General features: G+C 35.1%; 2 protein-coding genes across 2 annotated transcripts in view; both read right to left on the reverse strand.

The window, feature by feature from the left end:
- The window catches only part of anpepla (alanyl (membrane) aminopeptidase-like a), a 28,840-nt gene extending 7,514 nt beyond the window's left edge, over positions 1–21,326 (reverse strand). Inside the window, exons 1-16 of the mRNA XM_056461063.1 lie at positions 20,593–21,326; positions 18,047–18,189; positions 16,255–16,397; positions 16,038–16,164; positions 15,768–15,922; positions 15,575–15,688; positions 12,233–12,376; positions 12,085–12,150; positions 11,940–12,005; positions 7,958–8,133; positions 7,655–7,862; positions 4,555–4,610; positions 4,308–4,455; positions 4,084–4,175; positions 1,832–1,942; positions 178–345 (exon numbers count right to left, since the gene is read on the reverse strand). Of these exons, the coding sequence (XP_056317038.1) occupies positions 178–345; positions 1,832–1,942; positions 4,084–4,175; positions 4,308–4,455; positions 4,555–4,610; positions 7,655–7,862; positions 7,958–8,133; positions 11,940–12,005; positions 12,085–12,150; positions 12,233–12,376; positions 15,575–15,688; positions 15,768–15,922; positions 16,038–16,164; positions 16,255–16,397; positions 18,047–18,189; positions 20,593–21,197 (2,522 nt within the window). The 5' untranslated portion in view covers positions 21,198–21,326. The remainder of the gene's footprint in view (positions 1–177; positions 346–1,831; positions 1,943–4,083; positions 4,176–4,307; positions 4,456–4,554; positions 4,611–7,654; positions 7,863–7,957; positions 8,134–11,939; positions 12,006–12,084; positions 12,151–12,232; positions 12,377–15,574; positions 15,689–15,767; positions 15,923–16,037; positions 16,165–16,254; positions 16,398–18,046; positions 18,190–20,592) is intronic.
- Positions 21,327–23,714: 2,388 nt separating this feature from the next.
- The window catches only part of anpepa (alanyl (membrane) aminopeptidase a), a 44,104-nt gene continuing 40,253 nt past the window's right edge, over positions 23,715–27,565 (reverse strand). The window contains exon 22 of the mRNA XM_056461064.1: positions 23,715–25,135. The gene's annotated coding sequence lies outside the window, so the exon portion shown is untranslated. The remainder of the gene's footprint in view (positions 25,136–27,565) is intronic.

Consider the following 27,565-nt stretch of genomic DNA (forward strand, 5'->3'; position numbering starts at 1 on the left):
GTACCGCATGTCTTTGGACTGGGAGTACCCGGAGGAAACCCACGCCAACATGGGGAGAACATGCAAACTCCACACAAAAACACCAACTGACCCAGCCAGGACTCGAACCAGTGACCTTCTCTAGTGCTAAACTCTGAGCTACCATGCATGAGTGTTTGTGTGAAGATGTGATCTCACCTGTTCAACAGCCAGGGCTCTTTAGTGCAGGACAGAGCATATATCAGTTTCGCAGCCTCTGTAGCTACAGTGCTGTTCTTGTACATCGCCCATCCAAAATCCCACTCTTTGACACCACCAGCAGCAATGGCATTACAGTACACAACAGTCTTCAGATTTGGAGGAATCCTGGAGTGGAAAAATTAAACTTACAGTAACTGATCTGAACAAAAATGAGTCAAAACAAGCTCAAGTAAAGTGTAAACTGAACTGAAAACAACTTTTCAATATTTGAATAGACAGAACTGAAGATAACTGAACTGCTTTGAATTATGACTTTAACAGAAGAGAAAAACAAAGACAAAAAATATATTGAACTGAATTCACAGTAAAATCAAATTAAAATGAATGATCAGTTATGAATTAAAATACCATAATCAGAATGGAAAGAGGTAGAAATAAGTGAACTGAGTTTCAATTGTTATTGACCTGACCTAGATCACTGAATGAACTGAATTAGCAAATAAGTGGATTCATAAAGAAAGCCATGAAAGAAATTCAATGTGGAACTGGATTCAACTGAACTTGCATGATCGTGATGAAAAGAACTATAAAAAAGTGAACCGAACTGGATTAAAACAAATTCAGACTGTTACTGAACTGAACCGAATCACTGAGCTCAACAAGATTAAATCAGTATTGTGGAATGACTAAGAGATGAGTTATACTGGCCTGTACTGAATTCCTATGAACAGAACTGCTATGAACAAGAAGAAACAGGTAGACATAAGTGAAAATAAATTTGCACTGTTTGTTAAACTGAACTGAATCACTGAACTAAATTAGCAAATTGGCGGAATCAAAATAAATGAATTTGGAGTGGAATTAAATTCAACTAAACGCTCATGAGTATAATGATAAGAACTGAAAATAAGGGAACTTAACTGGCTTGAAATGAAATCAGACTGTCGTTGAACTAAACCCAAGTCTGTTGTATTTTATAGTCTTTGACTCAACTGAATCAATGAGTCTAGATTGAATTGAGAGATGATGGGCGAAATTAAGCTTTTTCAAAACAATTGAACCAACTGCTTCACAAAATGATTCGGAGCAATTCAAAACCACATGCTAGAGACACCTACTGGTCAAAACTATGTAAATACAAAACAAACATCCATTAGAATTGGCTTTTTCATATTTTGTTGCGAACTTTACATTTAAAATATAACTTAAAAATCTTTAGGTGAACAATTAATTTGTGCAAGTTAATTCACTGAATAAAAATAATCTTCAATCAAAATTTAATAGTTTGCTTCTGCATATTGGGTGGTGGTCCTTCTTTTCAGCAACTATATAATAACCACACCCCGCTTACCATCCATTTACTAGAAAGGAATGATGCGCAAAAAGAAAGCCCTGCCCCCTACTTAATATTCTGTTTCATTTGGAAGCACATCAACATACTGAAATAAAGGTCTCAGCAACTTTCAGTTGACACAGACTTAAACTGAAGTCAGTTCAGCTAGTCCTAGGAACATAATGATGCCCATTGAAAAACTAGAAACCATTTTTTGAATTCAAAGTTTCATTATTGAAGTGAACTAAACATTTATAATCATAATGAGGTGAACTGAACTGAATTCAGAATTTAGGATGAATGAGGAGGTTGTCATACGGGTTGACGTTCGGGTTCTTCATCCATTGTCGGTACCACATGCTGGTGAGCTCTGAACATGCTTTGACTCCAGTTTTGCAGGCCATTGTGATTGCATTCAACTGGTTGTATCTATGAACCGAGGACAAACAAATTAGACAACATTGCAGTGATCTTAATCCATAATATTACTCTTTTGTGGAAAAATGTCAATTCTCTGTTTACATTTTTGTAGAGCGTATAAAAGCATTAACATCATACATTTTTTCATTGACGTCCAGTACCAGTGTACCAGTAACAATAGTAATTTTGTTTTTATGACCATATATACCACTCAGAACCTAATGATTTAAAGGGATAGTTCACCCAAAAATGAAAATTTGCTCACTATTTACTCACACTAATGTGGTTCTGATTATGAGTTTTTTTTTCTGTTGAACACAAAACAACATATTCTGAAGTAGGGTTGGGTTGATAGAGGATGCCATCGCTGATGGCCAATAGACATCACGATGCTGAGCCGGATTTGCAATCCTCCGCCCCGCCAGTATTCACAGCCTTTGTTGTGAAGCTCTAAATTGAGCTCAGGTACATTCTGTTTCCACTGATCATTCTCGAGATGTTTCAGCAGCTTAATTGGAGTTCACCTGTGGTAAATTCAGTCGATTGGACATGATTTGAAAAGGCATGGTAGAGTGGCCAGACGCAAGCCACTGCCCGCCTGGAATTTGCCAAAAGGCATTTGAAGGAGTCTCAGACCATAAGAAATAAAACTCTCTGGTCTGATGAGACTAAAATTGAACTCTTTGGAGTGAATGCCAGGCATTATGTTTGGATAAAACCAAGCACCGCTCATCACCAGGCTAATATCATCTCTACAGTGAAGCATGGTGGTGGCAGCATCATGCTGTGGGGATGTTTATCAGCAGCAAGAACTGGAAGACTCGTCAGGATAGAGGGAAAAATGAATGCAGCAATGTACAGAGACATCCTGAATGAAAACCTGACCTTGACCTCAGACTGGGGTGACAGTTCATCATCCAGCAGAACAATGACCCAAAGCACACTGCCAAAATATCAATGGAGTGGCTTCACAACAACTCAGTACATGTCTTTAAGTGGTCCAGCCAGAGCCCAGACCTAAATCTTATTGAACATCTTTGGAGAGATCTGAAAATGGCTGTACACTGACGCTTCCCATCCAACCTGATAGAGCTTGAGAGGTACTGCAAAGAGGAATGGACAAAAATTCCCAAAGACTGGTGTGCCAGGCTTGTGGTATGATATTCAAAAAGTCTTGAGGCTGTAATTGCTGCCAAAGGTGCATCAACAAAGTATTGAGCAAAGGCTGTAAATACGCTTTTTATTTTTAATAAATTTGCCACAATTTAAAAAAAAATCTTTTTTCACATTCTCATTATGGGGTATTGTGTGTAGAATTTTGAGGAAATAAATTTAATCCATTTTGGAATAAGGCTGTAACATAAAAATGTGAAAAAAAGGAAGTGCTATAAAAACTTTCCGGATGCACTGTATCTTCATTTATGATTTGGTTATGGGTAAAACAAAGACCATGCGGGTCAAGTAGTTGAAACATTAATCTACAAATAATTAATCCGTTATGAATTAATTAATTGTTCATAATTAATTAATCGCTGCATACAATGACGATACCATCGTCCATCACGATGTTTCACATTAGACAAATTGGTCGACATCGCCCAACCCTATTCTGAAGAATGTTGCAAATAAAACATTGATATTCATGGTAAGAACAGAAATACAGGAATATTATGGAAGTGAATGGCTGCTTTCAGAAACTCAAATGTTTTGGAACAAGTGAAGCATGAGTAAATGCAAACTCTGCAAAGAAATGTTGACTGGTCTAATAAGGACTTTTAACAGTGACATTCTTGCTGTGCGGCAACAGTGCTAATCACTGAGCCGCCGTACTGCCCTATCTAGAAAAAGGAGGGCAGAGTAGGTGTGGGAGGGGGGATTCTTCAAGATGAAGATAACTGAGGTAAGAAACTCTGGTTATTTATAGTGAGTTAGGCATCGTCTGATTGGTGAATCATGTGTTATCTAATGCGGTATCACCCATGGTCAATCATAAGCATGTGATCCTCTCGAAATTAGTTTATGAATAAACTTCACATAGTTCTAGAACAACTTGGTTTGTCATGACCTTCATAAAAGTTTAAATATATAGTAGAAATGTGTGTGGTGTTAATATTTAAAATAAACCGTGAGAGAGATAAACGTGTATTTACTGGTCCGTGTGTCTCGTAGGTTTCCGAGTCCAGTTTGATGTGATGACTTTGAAGTGTTGAAAAAGTGGTTCCACCTTTCTCCGCAGGTAAGCCTTGATAAACGTTCAAATATAAAGGCATTATTTGTTGAACACAATTCATCATACTCTCTGGGTAATGAAATATACATATTTCATTTAGCTCATTGTGTCAACAGATATCCTATGTTAAGTCAACTTCTATACCTCCAAAGGTCCGCGGACTTCTGTTCGGTCAAACATGAGAAAAAAGTATCCCAGATTTCTTATGGCAGATTCCCATGGTATGTACTCCATCTCCTTTGAGAGATACTGGGTTGTTCTCAGGGCCATGGTTATGTTGAGAATCTTTGCCCTTTGAATGGTCAGAATCAGACAGTCAATTATTTTACTTTTAAAAGCTTGTTTTATTAAAATGTTTCCATCGTTGAATCGTTACTGTGGTAAAGCTTACCTCGCCAAAGTAAATGCATCATCGATGATCTGAACCCTGTTGAGAACTGAAATAACCTAAAACAAAACAAACATTTTTATGCATACATATAAAATACCTGACAAAAGTCTTGTTGCCTATCCAATTTTTTGGAACAACAATAATAACTTGACTTCTAGTTGATCATTTGATATCAGAAGTGGCTTATATGAAAGGCAAAGGCCTCTAAATTACACTTATTTTACCCAAATAAAATATGATCATGCCTTGATTTTTAAATATTTAATTAGGACAGTAAGGTATGACTTTTTAATTTTAAGTCATGGTGCAGTTGCCATCTGGAATGGCAAAGAAAGTGTTCTTGCAGGACTCCCAGAGTTTATCAAGATTCCTTGGATTCATCTTCAATGTCTCCTCCTTCATATCAACCCAGACCTGCTCAATAATGTTCATGTCTGGTGACTGGGCTGGCCAATCCTGGAGCACCTTGACCTTCTTTGCTTTCAGGAACTTTGATGTGGAGGCTGAAGTATGAGAAGGAGCGCTATCCTGCTGAAGAATTTGCCCTCTCCTGTGGTTTGTAATGCAATGAGCAGCACAAATGTCTTTACCTCAGGCTGTTGATGTTGCCATCTACTCTGCAGATCTCTCGTACGCCCCCATACGGAATGTAATCCCAAACCATGACTTTTACTTCCCCAAACTTGACTGATTTTCTGTAAGAATCTTGGGTCCATGCAGGTTCCAATAGAGCTACTGAAGTATTTGTGATGATTAGGATGCAGTTCAACATATGATTAATCAAGAAAATCTATCTTCTGCCACTTTTTCAAATGATCAAGTTATTATTTGTTGCTCCAACGACTGGGATCAACGACAAGACTTTTGTCAGCTATTGTATACATATATATGAGCTAATGACATTGAGTGAATGCTTTAGGCACGTAGTACATCTTCAACAAATATTTTTGCTTCAAATCATTTAAATCACAGCATCAGCGCATTCAGAAATAACAGTTTGTTTGCAAAAGCTGCTAAACGTCACTTGTTTTTGACAGCAAAAGCCTTTATCTCCCGAGAACCAATCAGAAGGCGCGTTTCGAATCATATGTTTTCAATGCAGCAGCGCGCTGATACGCCAGCTTTTATGATGAGACTGTTTTATTCAGATTCTAAAATAAATATAGATTTTAAAATATGGAGTTTGATGAACTGCATAAACCTGTTCGACTGACACTGAATGGCAGATGATAAACGCCCCTTACCTCAAAACTCTGTGTATTATAAGAAAAGGAAAACACAATTCGGTAGTGTAAGTTGCATTTTTAGGGGCCGATCACACCGAACGGCTCTATGCGTTGAGAGGCGCCTTTTTTGAATGGTTTACTAATGGCCGTGAGCGTTTTGCAATCTGCTTATGCGCCCTGCGCGCCTCATGTTTTAACCAAGTGGATTTAGCTGGTTTTGACGCAAAAGAAAATCTACCTTGTTAAAAACCAAAGAACTGTTTAAAGTTACATTTTTGAAAAAAAGTAATTTTATTATTAGCTAATAACCTTATCATTACATATAAAATGAAACTTTTGAAACTAAGCAGAGGAGCCTGGTAGCAAATGCTCATTTAAAAGAAAAGAGGTCTGATGGATTTAGAAGGTTTTGCATCTGAACTCTTCAAATGTTTTCATTTGTTGTGTTTGAAAATCAGGTTTATTCAAATATTAATTTTAAACTTTTCTGAAGTTAAAACAATAGTTTTACTTGATGATACTAACATTTTAAAATAAATATTTAAGAAAGGTCTAAACTGTTTTTCTGACACTTTCTTTTAAAATTTAAAACACGTCATCTTTAGTTTAAAGATTGTAGTATTTTTTTATTTTATTTTTTGCATTGTACGACCTTGCTCTCTACACTCTCAGAAAACAAGGTACACGGTTGTACAAATAATGTTCCTGTACCTTTTATGGCAAAATTGAAATGAAGGTACACAATTGTTGTCATAAAAAGGCACATAAGTGTTGGACAACTATTACAGTATCTATGAAAATAAATATTACTGCAAAGGCAAAGATGAACAATTTCCATATTAAAACATGAATCATCATTTAAAGGCAAATGATTAAAGAAACTCATAAACATTAATTATTACTTCTATAAAACAAAACAACTGGTAAAACAAAACTATGTGTTGTAAACTAAATATTTAACATTAAACATTTGGTAAGCGTTTTCTGATAAATACAGTTTCATTTCCACTACACTCCAGTTTGCTTTCCACTATGCATGTGAGCTGGCAAAAGTCCTCCATATGCGAAGTGTTCATGCAGACATTTTAGGATTGTAAAACTAATCAAAAATTGTGCATATTCTTTTGCATAATTCTATTTCTATTTTAAAATAGAATCTACTTTTAAGTGATTACACAGGTTTTGTGTGAAAATTGAAGAAAAAAGTTTTATATTGTACATGGGAGAATGTATTTCTGTAACATTTTTGTGAAATGTTGTGAAATGTTTAGCAAAAAATAGACCTTTTTATTTATGTTAAAGTATTTTTTATTCTTTATCGTAAATTGAAAATGTATATTTACACAAAAAGAAACTTTTTTGTAAACTGAAACATTGTTTAATAAATGTATTTGATGTTTTTTATCTACTGAAAATAAATTGACGCATTGCGAATAAAGCAAAATGCCTTTAAATAGTTCTTGAAGGAACACATTTGCCCCTATTAAGGTACAAAGTGTCTTGTCACTGTAGTGGTACCTTCATAGATCAGATTTGTACCTTTGATTAAGGTACGTTTTGGTTTTCCGTGGTACAAATAAAGGTACAAACTGCAATGGAACAAATTTGTTTCTTTGTCTTAAGGTACAATTCTGTCCCATAAAAAAGTACTGTCCCAGTGACGAGAGTTTGTACCTTCTTTAGTACAACACTGTACCACTTTTTCTGAGAGTGTACTCTGACATCTTGAAAATTCAATTGCAGTTTAAAATATTATTTTTGATGGCATTTTTAGCAGTTTGAAAGTATGTATAATTTGGATTTTATTTATGTTTCATACAGTACATTAAATATTCTGAAATACCTAAACTTCAGTTAGGTAATAAGATACTCACTTGATGATCTGAAGTCAGTTGTGTAATGAGACGTTCCCAGTTCTGGGAATCATAATTAACTCTGTAGTATCCCGTGACATTCAGATTAGCCAGTACCCAGTCGGTCTCTGTCTTCATGAGCTCATATGAAGTGCTTTTATTAAGGAGCCAGTACTGGCCCATGTTTTTACCGCTCTTCATCCATGTGATGGGCACAAACCACTCGTAACTGCATCATTTTGAAGACACACACAGTATACTTTAAAACTGAACTCTTTATAGTACAGGACTCGGGTGTTGTCAGATTAGTCAATGTAAACATACTTGTATTCAGATGATTTGTTTACTACTGCCTCTGGGTCAATCAGGAAGTGCTGCTGAGAGATGCTTCCTGTATGAGTGTCAATAGTTACAACAGGGAAGCCTGTCTGAAGAATCCAGCGATTCATTATTTCATTTATTGAGGCTGGGAGATGGATGTTTTCATCAGAGTCTGCAACCTGAACAAAAAAGTAAATAAAACTCTTTACAAATCAAATTAAATCTAAAGTTATGGCTGTAGACTAGCACACACTTTTAAAATAATATTTACAATAATTAAAAATAATTATAAAATAATTTCAATAATCTTTACTGCAAAAAAATACCAAAACATGAACATTTAACCGTTGTGTGTCAACTAAACAAATGCAAAGTATAATTAAACGTATCATATTTTAATAATAGGGTGGTGCGGTGGCGCAGTGGGTATCACTGTTGCCTCACAGCAAGAAGGTCGCTGAGTCAGTTGGCATTTCTGTGTGGAGTTTACAGTTCTTCCTGGGTTTGCGTGGGTTTCCTCCGGGTGCTCTGGTTTCACCCACAGTCCAAACGCATGCGCTATACAGTAGGTGAATTGAATACACTAAATTGGGCGTAGTGTATGTGTGTAAATGGGAGTGTATGGATGTTTCAAAATGATGGGTTGTGGCTGGAAGGGCATTCGCAACATATGCTGGATAAGTTGGAGGTTCATTCCGCTGTGGCGACCCCAGATTAATAAAGGGACTAATGGCTGATTTATACTTCTGCGTCGAGTGATCTGCAATAACACTTCCGAAACGCTAGATGGCAGCAGGTTTTTACATTCCTCTCTGTCGAGTTTCTTCGTGGGTGTTTTTGTTTTTTCTGGACGCTCCTAGTAGGTCAAGCTCACTCATTCAGAGGAAGGAACCAGTGTGCATGTAACAACTTAAATGATAAGGTAAACACAAAACAAAAGTTGTTCAGCTCCTTCACGGGACTCAACACTTGTAAACACTCACTCTATCGGGCTAGCGGCTCTCAGCACCGCTCACGCTCATCAGGACCAAGCCGACCAATCACAGAGCTTGCACTACGCGTCATTGCGATGTGTAGTTAAATTTTTTGAGAGGTGCGCCTCAGCATCGCCGTCAGCCACAGCGAGGGCTATGCTACCCTGTGCAGGCCGCACTGTAGCATACACTTCACTTGACGCAGAAGTATAAATCAGCCTTAAGCCGAAAAGAAAATGAATGAATATTTTAATAATTTGTACAACAATATATATATATTTTTTATAATTTTTAAATAATTGTAATAATCTTTACTACAGTAAAATACCGTAATACAGTCATTTAAACATTGCTGTGCAACATAATTAAAAGTGTCACATTTCAATATTATTTACAATAATGTTATTTTTTAAATAATTTTTCATAATTTTGATAATCTTTACTTGGCGGTTCATTCCGCTGTGTTTGCGACCCCTGATTAATAGGGACTAAGGCGAAAAGAAATCTTTACTACAATTAAATTCCAAAACATTAACATTTAACCATTGTGTGTCAATTCAACAAATGCAAATTATAGTTAGAAGTATCAAATTTTTACAAAAAAAAATAAAAATTTTACAATAATATTATTATTATTATTATTTTTAAATAATTTTAATAATCTGTACTATAATAAAATACCAAAACATGGATAAGTTAATGATCATAAACAACATTAATTTTAACACATTATTATATTTTTTTGCACAGTGTTGTGATTTGACAAACAAATTTATGTTTACAGATACTGTATATGACTCGTTTTTTTGTTACACTGTTTATTAGGTTTAAAATGTTATGAAATTGTTATTGATGTTTCTGTTCTATTATTTTGGTAGTCATGCTGATAAATCAACTTTGAATTTGTTGAAATTTATATTAAAGGAAACATAGTTTACCTCTTTTTTATGATTTAATAATAATATTATGGTTCTTCTGAGTGTGCCAGTTTAGGATCAGTTTAAAACACAATTCAGATTTTTTTATTATAATGTGTTAAAAAGTGTCATGTTGGGGGCGTGTCCACAGTTCGCTGATTTAGGGGTGTGTTGCTTCACATGTAAATTAGTTTCGGCTTCCCGCCAACGTAACAAGGGGACGGGGCCATGAGCTCACCTGCTCTGCGTTTGCAACAGACAGGCAGACGGAAAAGGAGAGAGAGAGGATCACCATTCAGTCGTACATGTTGTCTGACACAGACCAAGCAGAGAGTACAAAATCATTTGTGTCTTTGTACAGTTTTACAGCCAACTGTGTGCTAGTTTCAAGTGCCGAGCTTGTACACAGAAACTAATAACCACGCACACTGAATTAACTTTGACTGAGGCACCGGATGCGCCGCTCGAAGCCGCAACACGGCACACCAGACACTCTCTGTGGCGCGGCAGAAACATGAAGTGTCCCAAATCGTCACGTCACGCATTTTTGAATTCTAAACATAGGTTTCTGCAGCGGTCCGCAGCGCCTAGCCGTCGACTTGAGTGTGCCCTGATAGAAACCTATGTTTAGAATTCTAAAACGCATGCTAGTTAAGATCACAGGGAGCTTCTGGGATCGCGAGAAATGCAAACGGCAGAAGTATAAGGTAGACTCAATGAGAAGTACACATGTTTGCAAACCTACCTAAAGATACAACCAATAATTCCGATTAGAGCAATAATGTGGAGAATATTGCTCTTGTGTTGAGCCCAGTGAGCCTTGCATCTAAAAATAGAGCTAGGGTGTTCCTTTAGTGATATTGCGTCGACTCATGCTGACAATGGCGGATGTGAATCAACAAACTGAGGATATGATGATGTGCCTGTCAATCAATATTGGTGGGCGGGGGGACCGCTCTCCTACGTCAGGTAGCGGTCGATTTGAAAACCGCTCCAATTGGTCCACCGTTTTTTTATGTTGTTAAATTGAAAAAAAAAAGCACTGGGTGTGCTTATATCACCCAAATATGACAGTCTATACACCATACATGCACATATGTCTGTCCAAACAGCTTGAAAAGTAGATTTTTTACCATAGGTGCCCTTTAATGGACATTTACTTGTATTGTTTTTCAACCATTAGAATAAGAAATAAAGTTAATAATTCTGACTTACATAAAGCTATAGTTAATATATATTTTCCCCAATTTCTGTTGAATTTCTGTTCAATTGAAGTTTAACTATTGAAATTCTGTTTAACAACACACTGAAATAATTTTTCAACATAAATATTTTTTCAACACATTCCTAAACATAATAGTTTAGTATATATTTTTCAAGATATAAGTATTCAGTTTAAAGTGCATTTTCAAGGCTTAACTAGGTTATTTAGGCAAGTTAGAGTATTTAGGCAAATTATTGTGTAACAATGGTTTGTTCTGTAGACGATCAAGAACAAAATATTGCTTAAGGGAGCTACTAATATTGACTTTAAAATAATTTTTAAAAAATCTAAAACTGCTTTTATTCTAGTCAAAGTAAAACAAAAAAGACTTTCTCCAGAAGAAAAAATATAATAGGAAATGCTGTGAAAAATTCCTTGCTCTGTTAAACATCATTTGGGAAATATTTGAAAAGAAAAAAATAAAATTACAAGAGGGCTAATCATTTTGACTTCAACTGCACTGTAAAACCCAATAAGTTAAGGGAACTCAAACCATTTAAGGAAACCGATTGCTACAAACCATTTGAGTTAATAAGCTAATCTATATGAGTACTGTGAATTTACCCTATTTAAGTTGAAGTAATGAGGTATCTAATTAACTCATTACCTTCAACACTGAGTTCAAAATTCTTTTCAAATGACTAGAATTAACTGTCAATTTTGAGTTAACTACACTCATTTCCTTTGATAAAGTTGACTGGTTTTAAAGTGTATACATAATATATAATAAGTTCATACATGACCATAAAATTAGATTTCTGTATGGATCTGAGATGTCAATGAGGACGTGCAACGGTTAAAGTATCCAATGCATCAGTTTTGTGACTTACTTCCTGCAGTTTTTTCCAGAGATCTGTGTACACTGTATTGCTGTATGCATACTCTTGCAAATAGTTCTGTGGAAATCACATACAAACAATATTAAAAAAAGTCACTCATAGCATAATTATAAAACCTCAAACCTTTTAGACATACATGAAGTCCTTTAGCGAAGAGGGACTCTGACAGGAACTCAGACAGCATTCTCAGCACTGCAGACCCCTGTAAAAACAAAGACTGATTGTTATCTAAAAAACATTGCTTAACGGCGATATTTCGAGTTGCCTTTGGCACATGATGCAACCTTGCTGTATGTTATGACATCAAACAGCTCTTCGATTTGGTGCGGGGTGTTAACTTCATCCTCTCGGGAAGACAGAGGGTGTGAGGACACAAGAGCGTCGACTGTAAACGCCTGGTAAACCTGCTGCAGGACCATCAGCTCTTTCTGCACCAGAGAAAACAATAATAAATCAATAATAGTTAAGCTTCATTAGCATTGACAACTTACTTTATAAACATACACTGAAAAAATGGCTGTGTTTAAAGGTAAAAAACTGTAAATATGCTACAGTAGAAATCTAACCTGGTCATATACAGTACTGTGCAAAAGTCTTAAGCACTATACAGCACGACTTGAACTGGTTTGTTCTAATTGTCCTGACATTTTCTAAAATAATGTGCTGTGTAATATCAGGCTTTTTTAGCACTTTCCAGAGTTCTTCTTTAGATTTAGAGTGTCATTAGCCGCGTTTCCGCTATCGCGCCTAAAACGAGCGAGCCAGGGCGAGCCAAGGCCAGTTGCATTTCCACTGTCACTTCCGGGGCCTAATCGGGCCAAAGCGGTGCTTTCTTGGGGCCAGCGGCCGGCCTTTTTCTGCCGAATACCTTGGGCCAAAAAGGGCCAACTGGGGCTTCGGGGCGGAGTGAAAAGAGAGGCGGACACTAGTTTTCCTATCGCACAAGAGTACATGCGCCAGACAAATAAATAAATAAATAAGGGAAAAAAAACATCTAGCCTTATGGGCTGGGGACTTTTTGCTTATAATCGCCCTTAAGTTTCTCTGTTAAATGTAAGGCTGTTGCATAAAATAATAAAATTTTTATTTATAAATGACATTCTTTGCTGCGTCCTCCTTGATGTTTCCATAACGCATAATAATCTTTACACTATATTAAAGACACAGCAGCCAGTAAAGGTTGTCGAGAGTTTTTTCAATTTTAAAAGGTGTGTTTGTGCACGTTTAGACACCTGTATGTGAATGTGAGACCGAGCAAAAGAGCGCTCCTTCACAGCTCTATTGATGCCGCGAGCGGCTTTTTTCTTTTTTTACATTTATTTTGGAGATAATACACAATATGAAAACAACAGAAAGACTGTTTTTTACGTTCCCACTTTCGTAGACTTTAAACAAAGGTGTCATATCTTATAGCCTAAGCTATATTGAAATATAATTAAAAAAATTTCAAATATCGGATATAATAAAAATTAAATAAATAAACCAATATAAAATAAACAAAAGCTAGCTATAACAATGTAGGTAGCCTATATACAATACATAAATCAAACCGTTTTAAAGCCATATATAACTTCCATTTTACAAAGGCCTCTCTGAAAAAAAAGATTTTAGATATTTTCTAAAAACAATAAACACCAGAGGAGGTTTGAAATGTTATTTATAAAGTATTTGGATACGATGATATTAATCAAATCGTGCAAACAGAGCAGTTTTGGGGTGAGTAAAAGCAGAAACTAGGCGACCTTATTCTGTCCTCCAGTCCACCAAAACCACAGATTTAATGTTGGCCTAAAACTTTTGCACATATACAGTAAATAACCATAGCTTGAATTTCTCAGAATTCACTACATGACACCTTTTATGCTTTTTTTTAACCATTACTACGGCATTACTTAATACTAAGGCATTACTTACTACTTATTATTATTAATATTATTTTTGTTACATCTAATTTTGATAAATGTTTATTGGTGAAAAGTGGTTTGTGATGAGCATTGGTTCGTCATATCTCATCCCCACATGGATGAGACTCTCATCCCCACATGCTTATGATTGTGGTTTTGTCTGTTGTAACAAAGGTATGACGTTCAAAACATTGGTGTATAACAGTATAAATTAATTAAATACAGTGGTTTACCATAAAACTGTGAAATTCTTTTCATGGTTTCTACCACATTTTGAAACAATTCTGGCAACCACAGCTGCCAAATTGTTTCCTAAACTGTTTATTCATGGCACTTAATAAATCTCTTATTAGTCGTAATTACAGGATATGAGTAAAAATGTCACTCAATTATATCATAGTACCAATGACATAAAATATAGCCTTTTCTGGGCCCCCATAGAACTTTGAGTAACACACTGTGAAAAACATTTTAATATCTTTTGTTTTGCTAAACTTAATTAGTTTTGCTAAACTGTTGTTTGATTTAGAAATTTTCAAGATCAAAAATGTATGTAATTTTTAATATTCATGATATACATTGTGCATTAATTCTCTTTACAGGATGCACTGAAAAGAAATCAAGGACAGGAAATATGTAAGTGTTTTTTTGTATGCAACATCACTTATTACAGCATTAATTCTCAGTCATTTATTCACATTTTTTTTCAATGTTTGCATTTGGGACTTTTATTCTGTCCAAAATAAAACAAATAAGACTTTTTCTAGAAGAAAAAAATGTTATTGGAAATACTTTGAAAATTGCCTTGCTCCAGTGAATATCACTTGAGAAATGTCTGAAAAAGAACCGTAAATTGACTTTCCCAGATTTCCCTGCAATTTTTATCTTTTTTTGTTGTTGTTGTTGTTGTTGTTGTTGTTGTTGTTGTTGTTGTTGTTGTTATTGTTATTGGAACTGTAAAGTAGCTGCAAAGTTTTTTTAAAGTAATCTTAAATTAGGTATGACATAATATAAACTTTCTTTTTAATCTCAAAAGTCATATTGTTGACTTATTAAGTCATAAACTAGAGTTACCAGTGGTCACCAGTGATCATAACTCCCTAGATCGCTGGTTTGCACATAAGGACTACAAATCTGCTTGTAAATGGACTACATATTCAGTCATGCCCCACACACACTCACACCTGCTCCAAGTCTCCACTGATTACACTTGCACCACCTGAGGATTGTCAAAGACTGATTACACACACTACTTAAGCAGCACACACACTCACTTCCCTTGCCGAGTCTTGTTATCTGTAAAGTGACAATTCAACGCGTTTCCTTAGTCTTGTTTTCCTGTGTTTTGACCCTAGTCTTGTTTCTCCCTGTCTGCTTCCTGCCTTCTGACCTCTAGCCTGTATTTGACTATGATTCTGGACTGCCTTTATACATCTGTTTACACCTGTGTTGACCATTGCTTCCCTGACTTTGAATAAACCTGCACGTGGATCCTAAACCTCAGTTGTCTCTGTCACTCCCCGTGTTACAATATGTCATATTTATGACCTTTATTTATATCATAATTTCATTTAACTTCTTATATGATGGAAAAGGCCTTCAATAGAAGTTTAATTGAGGGTTTTGATTACTAGTTTCACTATATTGTTGTGTTTGCTGCCATTTTGAAATCTGAAATGATATTTATATACTTTGTCAATTGAGTCATTAAGAAAAACTTACAATATTCCAGGTAGGCTGAGCATAATCAGCTACGAGATATGAAACATAACTTGCAAAGCCTTCATTGAGCCAAAGATCATTCCACCATCTCATGGTCACAAGGTTACCAAACCACTGAAAAAAACAATTACAAAGCTGTGAGATTAATTAATTTGATCATTTAAAAAAGTAGAAATAGACATAACACTCGTACCATGTGGGCAAGTTCATGTGAGATTACAGTGGTCACCCATTCTTTATCTTCATGAGAGGATGATTTCGGCTCGTAGAAAAGAGAAGCTTCTCTGTATGTGACCAGACCCCAGTTCTCCATTGCTCCAGCGGAAAAATCAGGCAGAGCGATTTGGTCTAGAGAGTGGAAAGTCATATTCGGCCTGCTTATTTCCCCATGTGGCCTAGTGTTTATGGATGTAACAGATTGAGACACAAAGTCTGGGGTGAAGTTGCTTGTTTAAACTCTCACCTGATTTGGACAGGGGGTATGTGGTGTTGTAATAGCTTTCTAAATACTTCAAAATCGGGAATGTAACATTTAGGGCGTAATCTCCCTGTCCGTTCTCGATGGCTTCTCTACGTCCCCAAATTCTGACCTGAACAAAACCCCAAACAAACAGTGCAATCAAAATGTGTAAAATGAATGGCATTTATAAAAGAGAAAATAGGACGGCTTGATTGTCTACCAGAATGTTGTTAACTCCTGGTGGGGATTGTATGCTGGTAAATTCACTGACGACGAAGGCCAGCAGGTATGTGGACATTTTTTCAGTCGGCTCAAATCTGGTCTGTAAAACCTCCTGATTTTCTATTGTGGTGTTTTCAGTGCCTGTGGAAAACATTAATAGTGAAAACAGGAGTCAGGAATTCAGGCGTGTCTACAGATAAATAAATGAAAAATAAACACTGCAGTCCATTTTTGTTTTAATATGGTGTTTTAGAATGAAAACACTGTATAACTGATACAAAGGTTAACCTTTATTGCGCTATATATTGTAGATATTCAGTCAAAAGCAGAGCAGAGTGATTTCATTGTCTTTTGTTGTTTAATTAATATTAAAAACACAGACAATCCACAGATGCAGCACAATGAGATACAGACAACACACTATTCTGAATGTTTACATTCATTCAAAGGCATAACCAATTGAATGCTCAAGTTAGACAGATGGACATAATTACTGGAAAAGTCCCTTTAAGGCAGGGGTCTCAAACGCAAATCGACAGGGGGCCATATCACTGACTAACAATCCACAGGAGGGCCATTTAATATTCAAGTCCAAGAAAAAACTGGAATCCTAATGTAATTGATGCACTTAGACTTTCTTCCCCATATGCAGTCAAAGCTCCTTCTTTTTGTTTCTTGTTGTACACATTGAAGAGGTATTTTAAATTGCTATGAAAATACAAATTTAATAATTGGCATAATAAGCATTATTATGTCCCAATCAATTGTTGCTTAACCAAAAGTTTAACAGATAGCGTAAGACAGCAGAATGCAGATTGGCTAACTTTACTGACTTTACTGGCAATTGTTCTTCCCAATAGCTTTCTTTTTTGTAAAACTATAACAAAAAGGGTGAAAGTGTGTACATATTCACATTTACTTTAACGTGTTCAATTCAGCCAGCAGTAAAACTTTACTATTGCACATTTTTATACACTTTTTAATAAGCATATGAGGAAAATCTAATAATGAGACTATTTGAATCGAATTTTAGCAAAATGATCATATTTGCACTACCAGCATAATGTGTAAGCCAAGAAGAATTGCTTGTACAACACAATACATGTGGTATAAAACTGATTATAATCAAATGACCCTTAAATATTTACAAAAATAGAGCTTTAGTGAAAATAGAGCACTTACGAACATTTATTTCAACGTTTAAATCAGCCCCACAAATAATCGGCATGTGCGGTACTCTCTACCACACACTGAGAGAAACCGAAATTAACCCGGATATATAGTACAGTACTTTAAATGTCCAGTAGGTGGTGGGGTCAAAACCACAAGTGTATATGCGACTGCACAACAATGATAGTGATTCAAAAATATATGTTATGGAAGGCCGAACCTTGTTATATTTTGACGTCAGTTGCGGGCCAGAGGGAGGAAGAGGGAGGGCTGCAATATATATATAGTTGATGGGGATGATTGGGAAGCCATGATGGAGGGAAATTAGGCCAGGACACCCCTAGCGGTTTACACCCCTACTCTTTACAAGAAGTGCCATGGGATTTTTAATGACCCACAAAAAGTCACGACCTCTTTTTAATGTCTTTAATGTGAAAGACGCCACTCACTGACAGTATAGTGTCCCCTTCACTATACTGGGGCATTAGGTCTCACACAAAACACTTCCAACAGCAACCTAGTTTTAGTCTCCCATCCAGGTACTAATCAGGCTCAGCGCTGCTTAGATTCATGAGTAACCGGTCTTGGGCTTATTGTTTGTCATTAATGTGATCTCTAACCTGTCTCCATGCCATTAGCCAGAGCCACAGTTCCAGGAGGGTGAATGAGAGTCAGATGAAAAACGGCTTTCATTGAGGGCTCATCGAAGCAAGGAAAAGCAGTCCTGGCAAAGGTGGGCTGCATCTGTGTGGTGGCGACAATTCTGAGAAAATAAAAGTCATCTCAGTAAGTGTGATATTAAATATCTGTAAAAAATATTGACTTGATTTACAATTTTTGGGGGGGTAAGTGGTTGCAAACGATTTTTATGGGCTGAATTTAAACAAATAAGGTTGAACATTACAAAAAAAAATTTTTTTTATTTTAGTCCAAATAAATTGTTTGCAACCACTTACCCTAAAACTTTTTGTAAATCCAATTAATCCTTTTTTAGTGTGGGAACTAGGCGGTTTAGCTTGCATTCATTTTTACATCTGACTTACATCAATATTTAGTGTGCAATTAAATAGAAAACATCTTGCTATTCAGTCTTTTTACTGTGTGTTTTAATAACAATTAAAGGGATAGCTCACCCAAAAGTTTCAGTTCTGTCATAATTTACTCACTCTTGACTTTTTCCAAACCAGTTTGAGGTTTTTTGTTATGTTCACAAAAAAAGATATTTTGAAGAATGTTGGAAATAGTAGGAAAACAAATAGTATTGAAAGTATTAATTATTATTAATGTCAAGTTAATTTCAAAATTGACTTCCAATAGTATTTGTCTTGTTTAGAACAAGTCAAGGGTAGGTAAAGGGTGACAGAATTTTCATTTTTGGGTGAACTAACCTTTTTAATTAGTATTAGAAAAAAAAAACTGCTGCATATACTAAATACTAAAATTAGGTAAATTTCTGTAAATATACGAAAATTGTGTCTCGCAGTGAGATGTATTTAACCCAATACTGTTTTAAACAAGTTGAAAATTATTGTTTAAGCTACTACTACAAATGTGTAGTATTTTGTCATGTCACAAGATGATTTAAAAGAACTGTAAAATAATAAAATAAAATTAGAAATTTTTCAAGACACTTCTATACAGCCTAAAGTGACATTTAAAGGCATTAATTAGGTTAACTAGGCAGGTTAGGGTAATTAGGCAAGTTATTGTATATTGATGGTTTGTTCTGTAAACTATCGAAAAAATATAGCTTAAAGGGGCTAATAATTTTGACCTTAAAATGGTTTTCAATAAATTAAATACTGCTTTTATTCTAGCTGAAATAAAACAAACTTAATCCTGGACTTAATCCAGAAGAAAAAATATTATCAGACATACTGTGAGAAATTCTGCTCTGTTAAACATCATTTGGGAAATATTTAAAAAAGAAAAAAAAAAAATTCAAAGGGGGGTGAATAATTCTGATTTCAACTGTAAATACTTGAATAAATAGAATTAACTGAGAGAAATTAATTTGAGAGAAAATTTTAAATAAATAATTTCTTTTACATAATCTTTTAATTAATAGTCATTACATATATTACATATTTATTATGGGAATGATTACAAAATCAAGTCTTTTCTTACAAAATAATATAAGCAATAATGAAATAATTTTAGCAATTTGTGCAATGCCAGTAGTGTCTTGTGGTCTGATATAATAAACCCACAACCAATTTTTAAAATATAAATTCTTATATGACATAATATTAACTGAGACTGCATAATGTTTATACATTTTGCTGGGATATGAATTTTTTTAATTTATTAAAAAAACATTTAATGTCGTCGCCAATAGCCTAGTGGTTAGTGCGTCGACACATAGCACCAGGTGCTCACGGCGACCTGAGTTCGATTCCCGGCTTGAGGTCCTTTGCCGATCCTTCCCCTATCTCTGCTTCCCACACTTTTCTTTTACAACTAAAACTTATGCAGTTTTCTTTTAGAATTAACAATTGTTTCTGATTGTCATTAATACGGAATGAAAAAAATACACAAAGATAATACATTTTTTATTATTATGATTTTTTAACTTCCTATATGACAAAATATTCACTTAGGCTGCATATTATTCATGCATTTTGGTATATATTTTTTGTTAATTGGCCAAAAAAATGATGTGCTATTTTATCTTTCAATTATTTTTTTACAGGACCTAAGATGTGTTTAAAGCATGCAATTGTTTTTTTTTTTAAATGAACTATTGTTTAAAAATTTCATCACCTACTTCATTTAATGCAGAAATATTAACTGAGACTGCATAATATTCACACGTTTCGGTATATATATTTGTATTAACTTGCAAAAATAGTAGACATGTTTTTTGTTTCTTTCCTTTCTTTAAATGTACAAGGCATGATGATCTGTTACAAAACCTAAAATGTGTTTAGCTTAAGCGATTTTTAATAAAAATAATAGTTATTTATATGTATTTCATTACCTACCCCGTTTAAAATCAAATGAAAGAAAATACACAAAGATAATGAAGCTTTATTAATATTCTGAATGATTCTAATTAAATATAAATTTGATCACCTCTAAAACATGAATTCATTTGATTTCAGCCATTGTAAACAGTACTTACAAATTCATTTCAGCAGTAAAATATATCTACAACACGTCTTACTTTTTCACCCCATTTTCAACATATTCACTTCTGTAAAATCCTCCTAGGTCATCCGACAGCTCTCCACGAAATTCAGTATAGAGCCAGTAGGACTTCCCCACTTGTAGATTCTCCATGAGCTGAATCACCATGAACTCTGTTTGGCTTTCAAACCAGGTCTTCAATATGACCGGAGCTCTTGTGCCACTCAATCCCATCAACTTTGCATGGTGCATCTCCGCCGTCAAACTGAAGTTGAGGTTACTGGAATGAATAAGGATCAGGTCGGTCTCCTTCATACACAAAAACGCCACTCCAGATTTACCAGTAAAAATATACATTCCCAAATCATTCTTCGTCAACCGAGGCCATAGCGTGATGTTGTAGTATTCAGGAAGAAGTGTATCAGGCAGTCTGTGTTTGTCCCAGGGCTCATTTGATGGTATTAAAGTGCTGTAGGGTGCAAAAGTCGTCACCATACGCGCCTCGATCACGATATTTTCCTCATTTCTTCGTTTTTCTTGAGTGTAAACTACTGATAAGCCAAGGATGGTAAGCAGGGACCCAACGACCAACGCAAGTAGTACAAAACCAAGAGGTTTACTGATATAAAAGCCTTTCCCCATGACCGCAGAGTCAGAATGAAGTCTCTGGAGATGTTGTGAGGAAAGATATAGGAGTTAATGACAGGATCGCGTCTATCTGGACTGTAGTGAAGTGTGCGTGTGCATGTGTGTGTATATGTGTGTGTGTGTTATTAAATAGTGCTGACTGTGATGAATCATGCTGTGGCTGCTTTGCCACTTCTGTGGAAGAAAAAAAAGTTACTCAAGTTTGAAATGTTTGCGTAGTTTGTGTTAAGCAAACAACAATCGCAAACATGTCTTTTACTTTTTGTTTACATCTGTCTCCCAGGGCTTTTAGAAGTGATCATTTGAGGGTTGAGCAGTTATTCAACATTACTGTTGAGGTGGCTTTAATTGTGACAGATCCAAGTTCATATTTCAAAATTGCGTTGATGATTTTATCAAGCAATGATGTAGCCTTTAACTTATTTCTTTCTTTTTTTTTTGAGTTTATTTGTTTAATGTGTCATCATGAAATTGGTAAAGAGAAAAGAGGAAGATGCACACACACACACGCATATATATATATATATATATATATATATATATATATATATATATATATATATATATATATATATATATATATATATATATGTATATGTATATGTAAAAAAAATATATATATATATATATATATATATATATATATATATATATATATATGTATATGTATATGTAAAAATATATATATGTAAATATATATATATATATATATATATATATATATATATATATATATATATATATATATATATATATGTAAAAAAATAAATAAAAATAATAATATATATATATATATATACACATACACACATGTATATGTGTGTGTGTGTGTGTGTGTATATATGTATATATATATATATATATATATATATATATATATATATATATATATATATACATACACCCACATGTATATATGTAAATAAATGGAGGAGGTTCATACTTTATCCTTGTGCTACAGATGGTCTGTTGAACTGTGTCCTCGCTAGTGAAGTGATCAGTTTTTCCACTTACAAAGTCCGCCATGTAAATAGCAAATGGAGCGACGCAACTGACTCTTAAAGGGAATGGGAGATTAGATTAGTTTATGCTCAAAACACACCCATAACTCATTAAGAGAATAAGCACAGCCCTGTTGGACCATGCGCCAGGGCACAGAGCGTATTTTTACATCCTTAAAATAGCAAATGTGGATACGGACACGCCCTTAATTCTTTTGCAACCTGCGCTTTAGACTTTGCGCCTAGACCTGTCAGAAATCCACCAGCAGTTACGCACACTCCTGAGCACATTCACCTAACTTTTTATCCCAGCACCTGTTCACCCCCTGACTACACACAGTATAACATTGTGCCCTAACTACACTTGACGTGACAAAATTCCAGAAACAAGCAATTTAGCTGTTTTCACCAAATAAATCACGACACGACAGAAACATTATTTATTCATTCAAATATCGGCCACTGTCTTCTCGATGAAATGGTAATTTATAATTAATTAATACATATTTAACCTTATTAAAAGTACATAGGCTGAGTGACTTATGTTGTTAGTTTGCACCGAGTCACTGACTTCCATTTTCAAACCGTTTGCTAGTTATTTAATTTTGAAGATCTGAGGTAAACTGGCTGCTCCTGCTTTCAGTAGTATGCCAGTAAATGTCACGGAAAATGGCGTTCAAACTCACATTGGTAACATTCAACACTGAAAAAAGCACATATTCTATACCTGAGGAGATAATTGTTATAGCAGTTTGTTGTTTTGCCCCAAAGTCGTGAAAATAGAAGCCGTTTATAAGAATAGAAATTTTGCACATTGTGCAGATGGTTAGGACAAAAACTGGTTTTAACACGTAAAGTTACCTGTTACACATGCATTGCAGTGCCGCGTTAGTGTCTACCGTTCACATACATAAACTTACTCACATTCGGTCATCGCTCAAAATAATGATTTCAAGAAGTTTTCACAACTTTATTTATTCAACTGGAAAACCTAAGAGACAGATGTATAAGTTGTAAAAAAAAAAATGGCCTAGAAGATTTATTTGTACAATCCCAGCAGTCACAGGATGTCAACATGACGTCAGGTTGACGTTGTACCCCAACGTTATGGGGAAGTTGCATTTTGTTTGGAAATGAAAATCGGGTTGACATCAAAACTCAACATCAGGCAACCAACCTAAAATCAACCAAATATCAACGTCTAATGATATTACAGCTTTACGTTGTGTAGATGCTACCACTATGACGTCTATCAGATGTCAGATTTTGATTGCCATACCTGGCGAATAAATGTCAGTATCTGACATCAATATGACGTTAATTTTAAGATGTTGGATTAACGTTGGATTTTGGTCACTTTCCAAGACAACCTAAAATCAACCAAATATCAACCTCATTTGACTTCGTTATTGCATGTCAAAATAACATTGTCCTTAGACACTGACTGGACTTTGAATTTTGGTCACCAGACGTCACAACCTAAATCTAACTTAAAATTAAAGTTGTATGACGTTGCATGCCTGCTGGGATGTATACTAATAACTTCCAAAAGTGTGAGGTCCGTAAGATTCTTTCTATAAGACTCTTATGGTCAAAAATCCTGAATTAATGAATTAAAAATACAGCGTAATCATGCAGTTTAAATATACACAATTTATTCCTGTAATAGCAAAGGTAAGTTCATTGCTTGATCCTTCGGAAATCATTTTAATAGGCTGATTTGGTGCTCAAACATTCATTACTGCTGTCAAATTGGAAATATTTCTTTTGTTAAAACACTGCAATATATTCTTTGGATTAATCGAATAGAAATTTGTCGAATAGAACTGTCGGATAGGGACCCCTTTGAAAATGAGATGATTCATCTCAAGGGGCTATCCCATTTAATAAATAAATCCAAATTCAAACTTAAATTGTTTTGTTTTTTAAAAAATGATCTTACTGACCCCAAAGCTTTAACTATTTAACGGCTTTAATTGCATCATGTTATAAAAAGAATAATAGTAATTTAACCATTACAAGATAAACCGAACTTTACAATATACTGAGAAATATGAATGGTGTTTGCTATACACAACTGGTTGCCAGGTTGGGTGGTTTGTGTGACTCAAACCAAAAGAAGCCATCCAAAGTCTTGATGATTTTCTGAGACATAAACATGGCTTGAATCATGATGATGAACTAATGCACTCAAGTACGGTGAAATAAGAATGTTTTGAAGTTCACAGTGGGCATGCAACAGTCTGGGTGGTACGCTTCTTTGGGGCTTCTCCACACCGTAACTCTCCCGTAAGTTACAATGAATCATCCAGAATGTTTTTACAGCACAGTGACCTGGTATATATCAAAAGATCAAGGTGATTTCTTAGTTGATGACAACTTTAATCCCTTTTTTATGCCAATGTGTGAACACCTTGTAAAGAAACCTCAAAAATAAGACCTTCCTCAATCTTCAAGCTTGTTTATGAAAGCCTGCAGACTTTTATGTGTGTTTTTAGGAGGATCTCTGTACATATAGGCCCTTTTTATTTTATTTATTTAGTTTGTTTAAATTTGTTACAGTAAGTATAAGCAATATTAATAATAATAGCAGTGATGTTTGACTTGGCAACACCACTAATTATACAAAAACCGGTTCCCTGCTTCTTCAGTAATAAGAGATCCATCGTCATATTTCATGTAGTTTCTAATGCACATGCATCCTCATTTGCTTTAGAGTCATGTGTTCTAGTGGTTAAATAGTTGGTCTCCAAACTGCAAATAGGAGTGTTTCGCTGTGTCCTTGAGCAAAACATTTCTCGGGTTACTCCAGGAGGGCTGTCCTTGTGATAAGAATGCTCCTTGGATTATTTTTAAAATGCTGTTAGCGTCCATTCATTTCTATTCAGTCAGGTTACAGGATGATGAACTGATGTGCGGTTAGAGACTTTCCTACAACACACACACCCACACATACACACACACACAAACACACAACGATTAACAGAATTACTTCACTCACATTTAAAATTTCTGTCATCAATTGATTTGGTGTGTTTTGTATATGTTCTCATTTCTATGCTCACCAAGGCTTTATTTATTTGACCAAAATACAGTAACCCAATACAGTGGGTGGAGCTTAACTCAATATGGCTTCACTTCTTAGTTCTCGATAGGTGGATTTATTTTTATTGAGAGTTTAGAGTCAGGATAAGGGTGTGGTTGGACTGTATAGCTCCGCCCCCACAGGCTCAGCAGTGAACAGTAGGGCTGCTCGATTATGGGAATAATTATAATCATGATTATTTTGGTCATAATTGTAATCACAATTATTCAAAACGATTACAGTTGAAGTCAAAATTATTCGCCCTCCTGTGAAGTTTTTAGTTTTTCAAATAATTATTTCCCAAATTATGCGTAACAGAGCAAGGAATTTTTCATAGTATTTCCTATATGTTTTTCTCCTGGATAAAGGCTTATTTGTTTTATTTAGGCTAGAATAAAAGCAGAATTAAATATTTTGAAACCAATTTTAAGGTCAACATTATTAGCCCCCTTAAGCAATATATTTTCTTGATTGTCTGCAGAAGAAACCACTGTTATACAATCACTTGCCTAATGACCCTAATTAAGCCTTTGAATCGCTCTTTAATCTGAATGCTTGTATTTTGAAAAATATTTAATAATATATTATGTACTGTCATCATAGCAGAGATAAAATAAATAGATTTAATAACTAATTTCTAATAACTGATTATGTTTAGAATTGGTTAAGAAAAAAACTTCTTTCCATTAAACAGAAATGGGGGGGGTGGGGGAAAGGGTCGCTAATAATTCAGGAGGGCTAATAATTCCGTCTTCAACTTTGTTTATTACATAAATGAGGGTTAATATGAATAATCACCTAACACCGCGTTTTGACACAAATATGCATGCATTTGACCATTAAAGCGCTCACATTAAGATGACTTTAGATGTGGTTGCTCACACAACAGCATGCGATCTCATTTGCGCTTTTAAAAACATGAGTGATCAGAATGTAGGCTACATCGATGAATCATCCACATCCGATGCTCTAAACTTTATTACAGTACATGATTTAAGTAATTTTCACGTGTAACTGAGCTTTGCAGAGCAACAAACGTGTACATAATAATCGTTTATCTCGATTAATGTTTTTTCATAATCGTTAGAAGCCAAAATCAAAACCGAATTTTCGATTAATTGCACAGCCCTAGTGAACAGCCACTTGATTTTTCAGCTAACATTGGGTGAGGTCTAGAGGAGATACAGCTGTAACCGGAGGTTAACGTGAATTATTTATATTATTACAAAAATAGCTGTACAACAATAATTACTGTTTTTACATGACTGTGAGGGGTATTTTTAGGGTTAGGGAGAAGGTAGATGCTAATAAAATACAACAGGGTGTTCGCGGGGTCTTAAAAAGTATTAAAAGTTGATAAATCAATTATGATAAAATTAAGGTCCTTAAAAGATATTAATGTCTTAATCCCATTTTTACAAGGTCTTCAGTTTTGTTCAAGCGTTGTCCAAAGTGTTTGACTCCAAAAAAGCATAAATGTATTTATTTTTCTAGATTGTTTTAGGCCGGGTGCGTCGACCAAGCTCCTCTGTCTGGGTGATATGACGTCACGTAATTTGTGACAAACACGGGAAGGTGACACTCTCTACATCAGGGGTGGGCAAACTGCACAGTTCAGCTCCAACTCTGATCAAACACACCATCAAATATATAGCATGTTGAGGAGTGTTTGATTAGAGTTGAAGCTAAACTATGCAGGACACCGGCCCTCCAGGACCGAGTTTGCCCACCACTGCTCTACATGTAGCGAAACCTTAGAGCAGGGCTATTTAAATGGCGGCGCGCTAGGCAATTTGTTCCGGCTCTCCAAATAGTGTGACCAAGACATCAAAAATAAATAAAACGGCCACTATAGTTATGAAGTGACCTGCATCTGTTCAATACAGCACGAGCTGCACCTAGTGGTTAAACTTGGTACTGTAGTCTAAATAAAAAATGCAGGTTTCCAGATCAATAACACCAAGGCGAACAAGTGCAATTGACAATTGCTCATTTTAAATAAGCAGTTTTTGCAAAAAGTCTTGAAATTGAATGATGAATGTCTGGTCAATTGCACTTCAGAGCAAAGGTTTTTTTACCCATTCCCAGATAGAATGCAAATTACATATATGACATAAAAATTCATACTTGGACTTAAAATAAAATATTGCAAATATTGGCCATTTATATAGTATTTTTTCAGCCATTGGAATAACATATATGTACGCCACAGCCATATCACCCTGCAGCCCAAGAGCGGTTACTCGCTGAAGCTAAGCAGGGCTGAGCCTGGTCAG

Source organism: Danio aesculapii, chromosome 7, assembly GCF_903798145.1.
Source record: "Danio aesculapii chromosome 7, fDanAes4.1, whole genome shotgun sequence".
In the NCBI taxonomy this organism is placed as follows: Eukaryota; Metazoa; Chordata; class Actinopteri; order Cypriniformes; family Danionidae; genus Danio; species Danio aesculapii.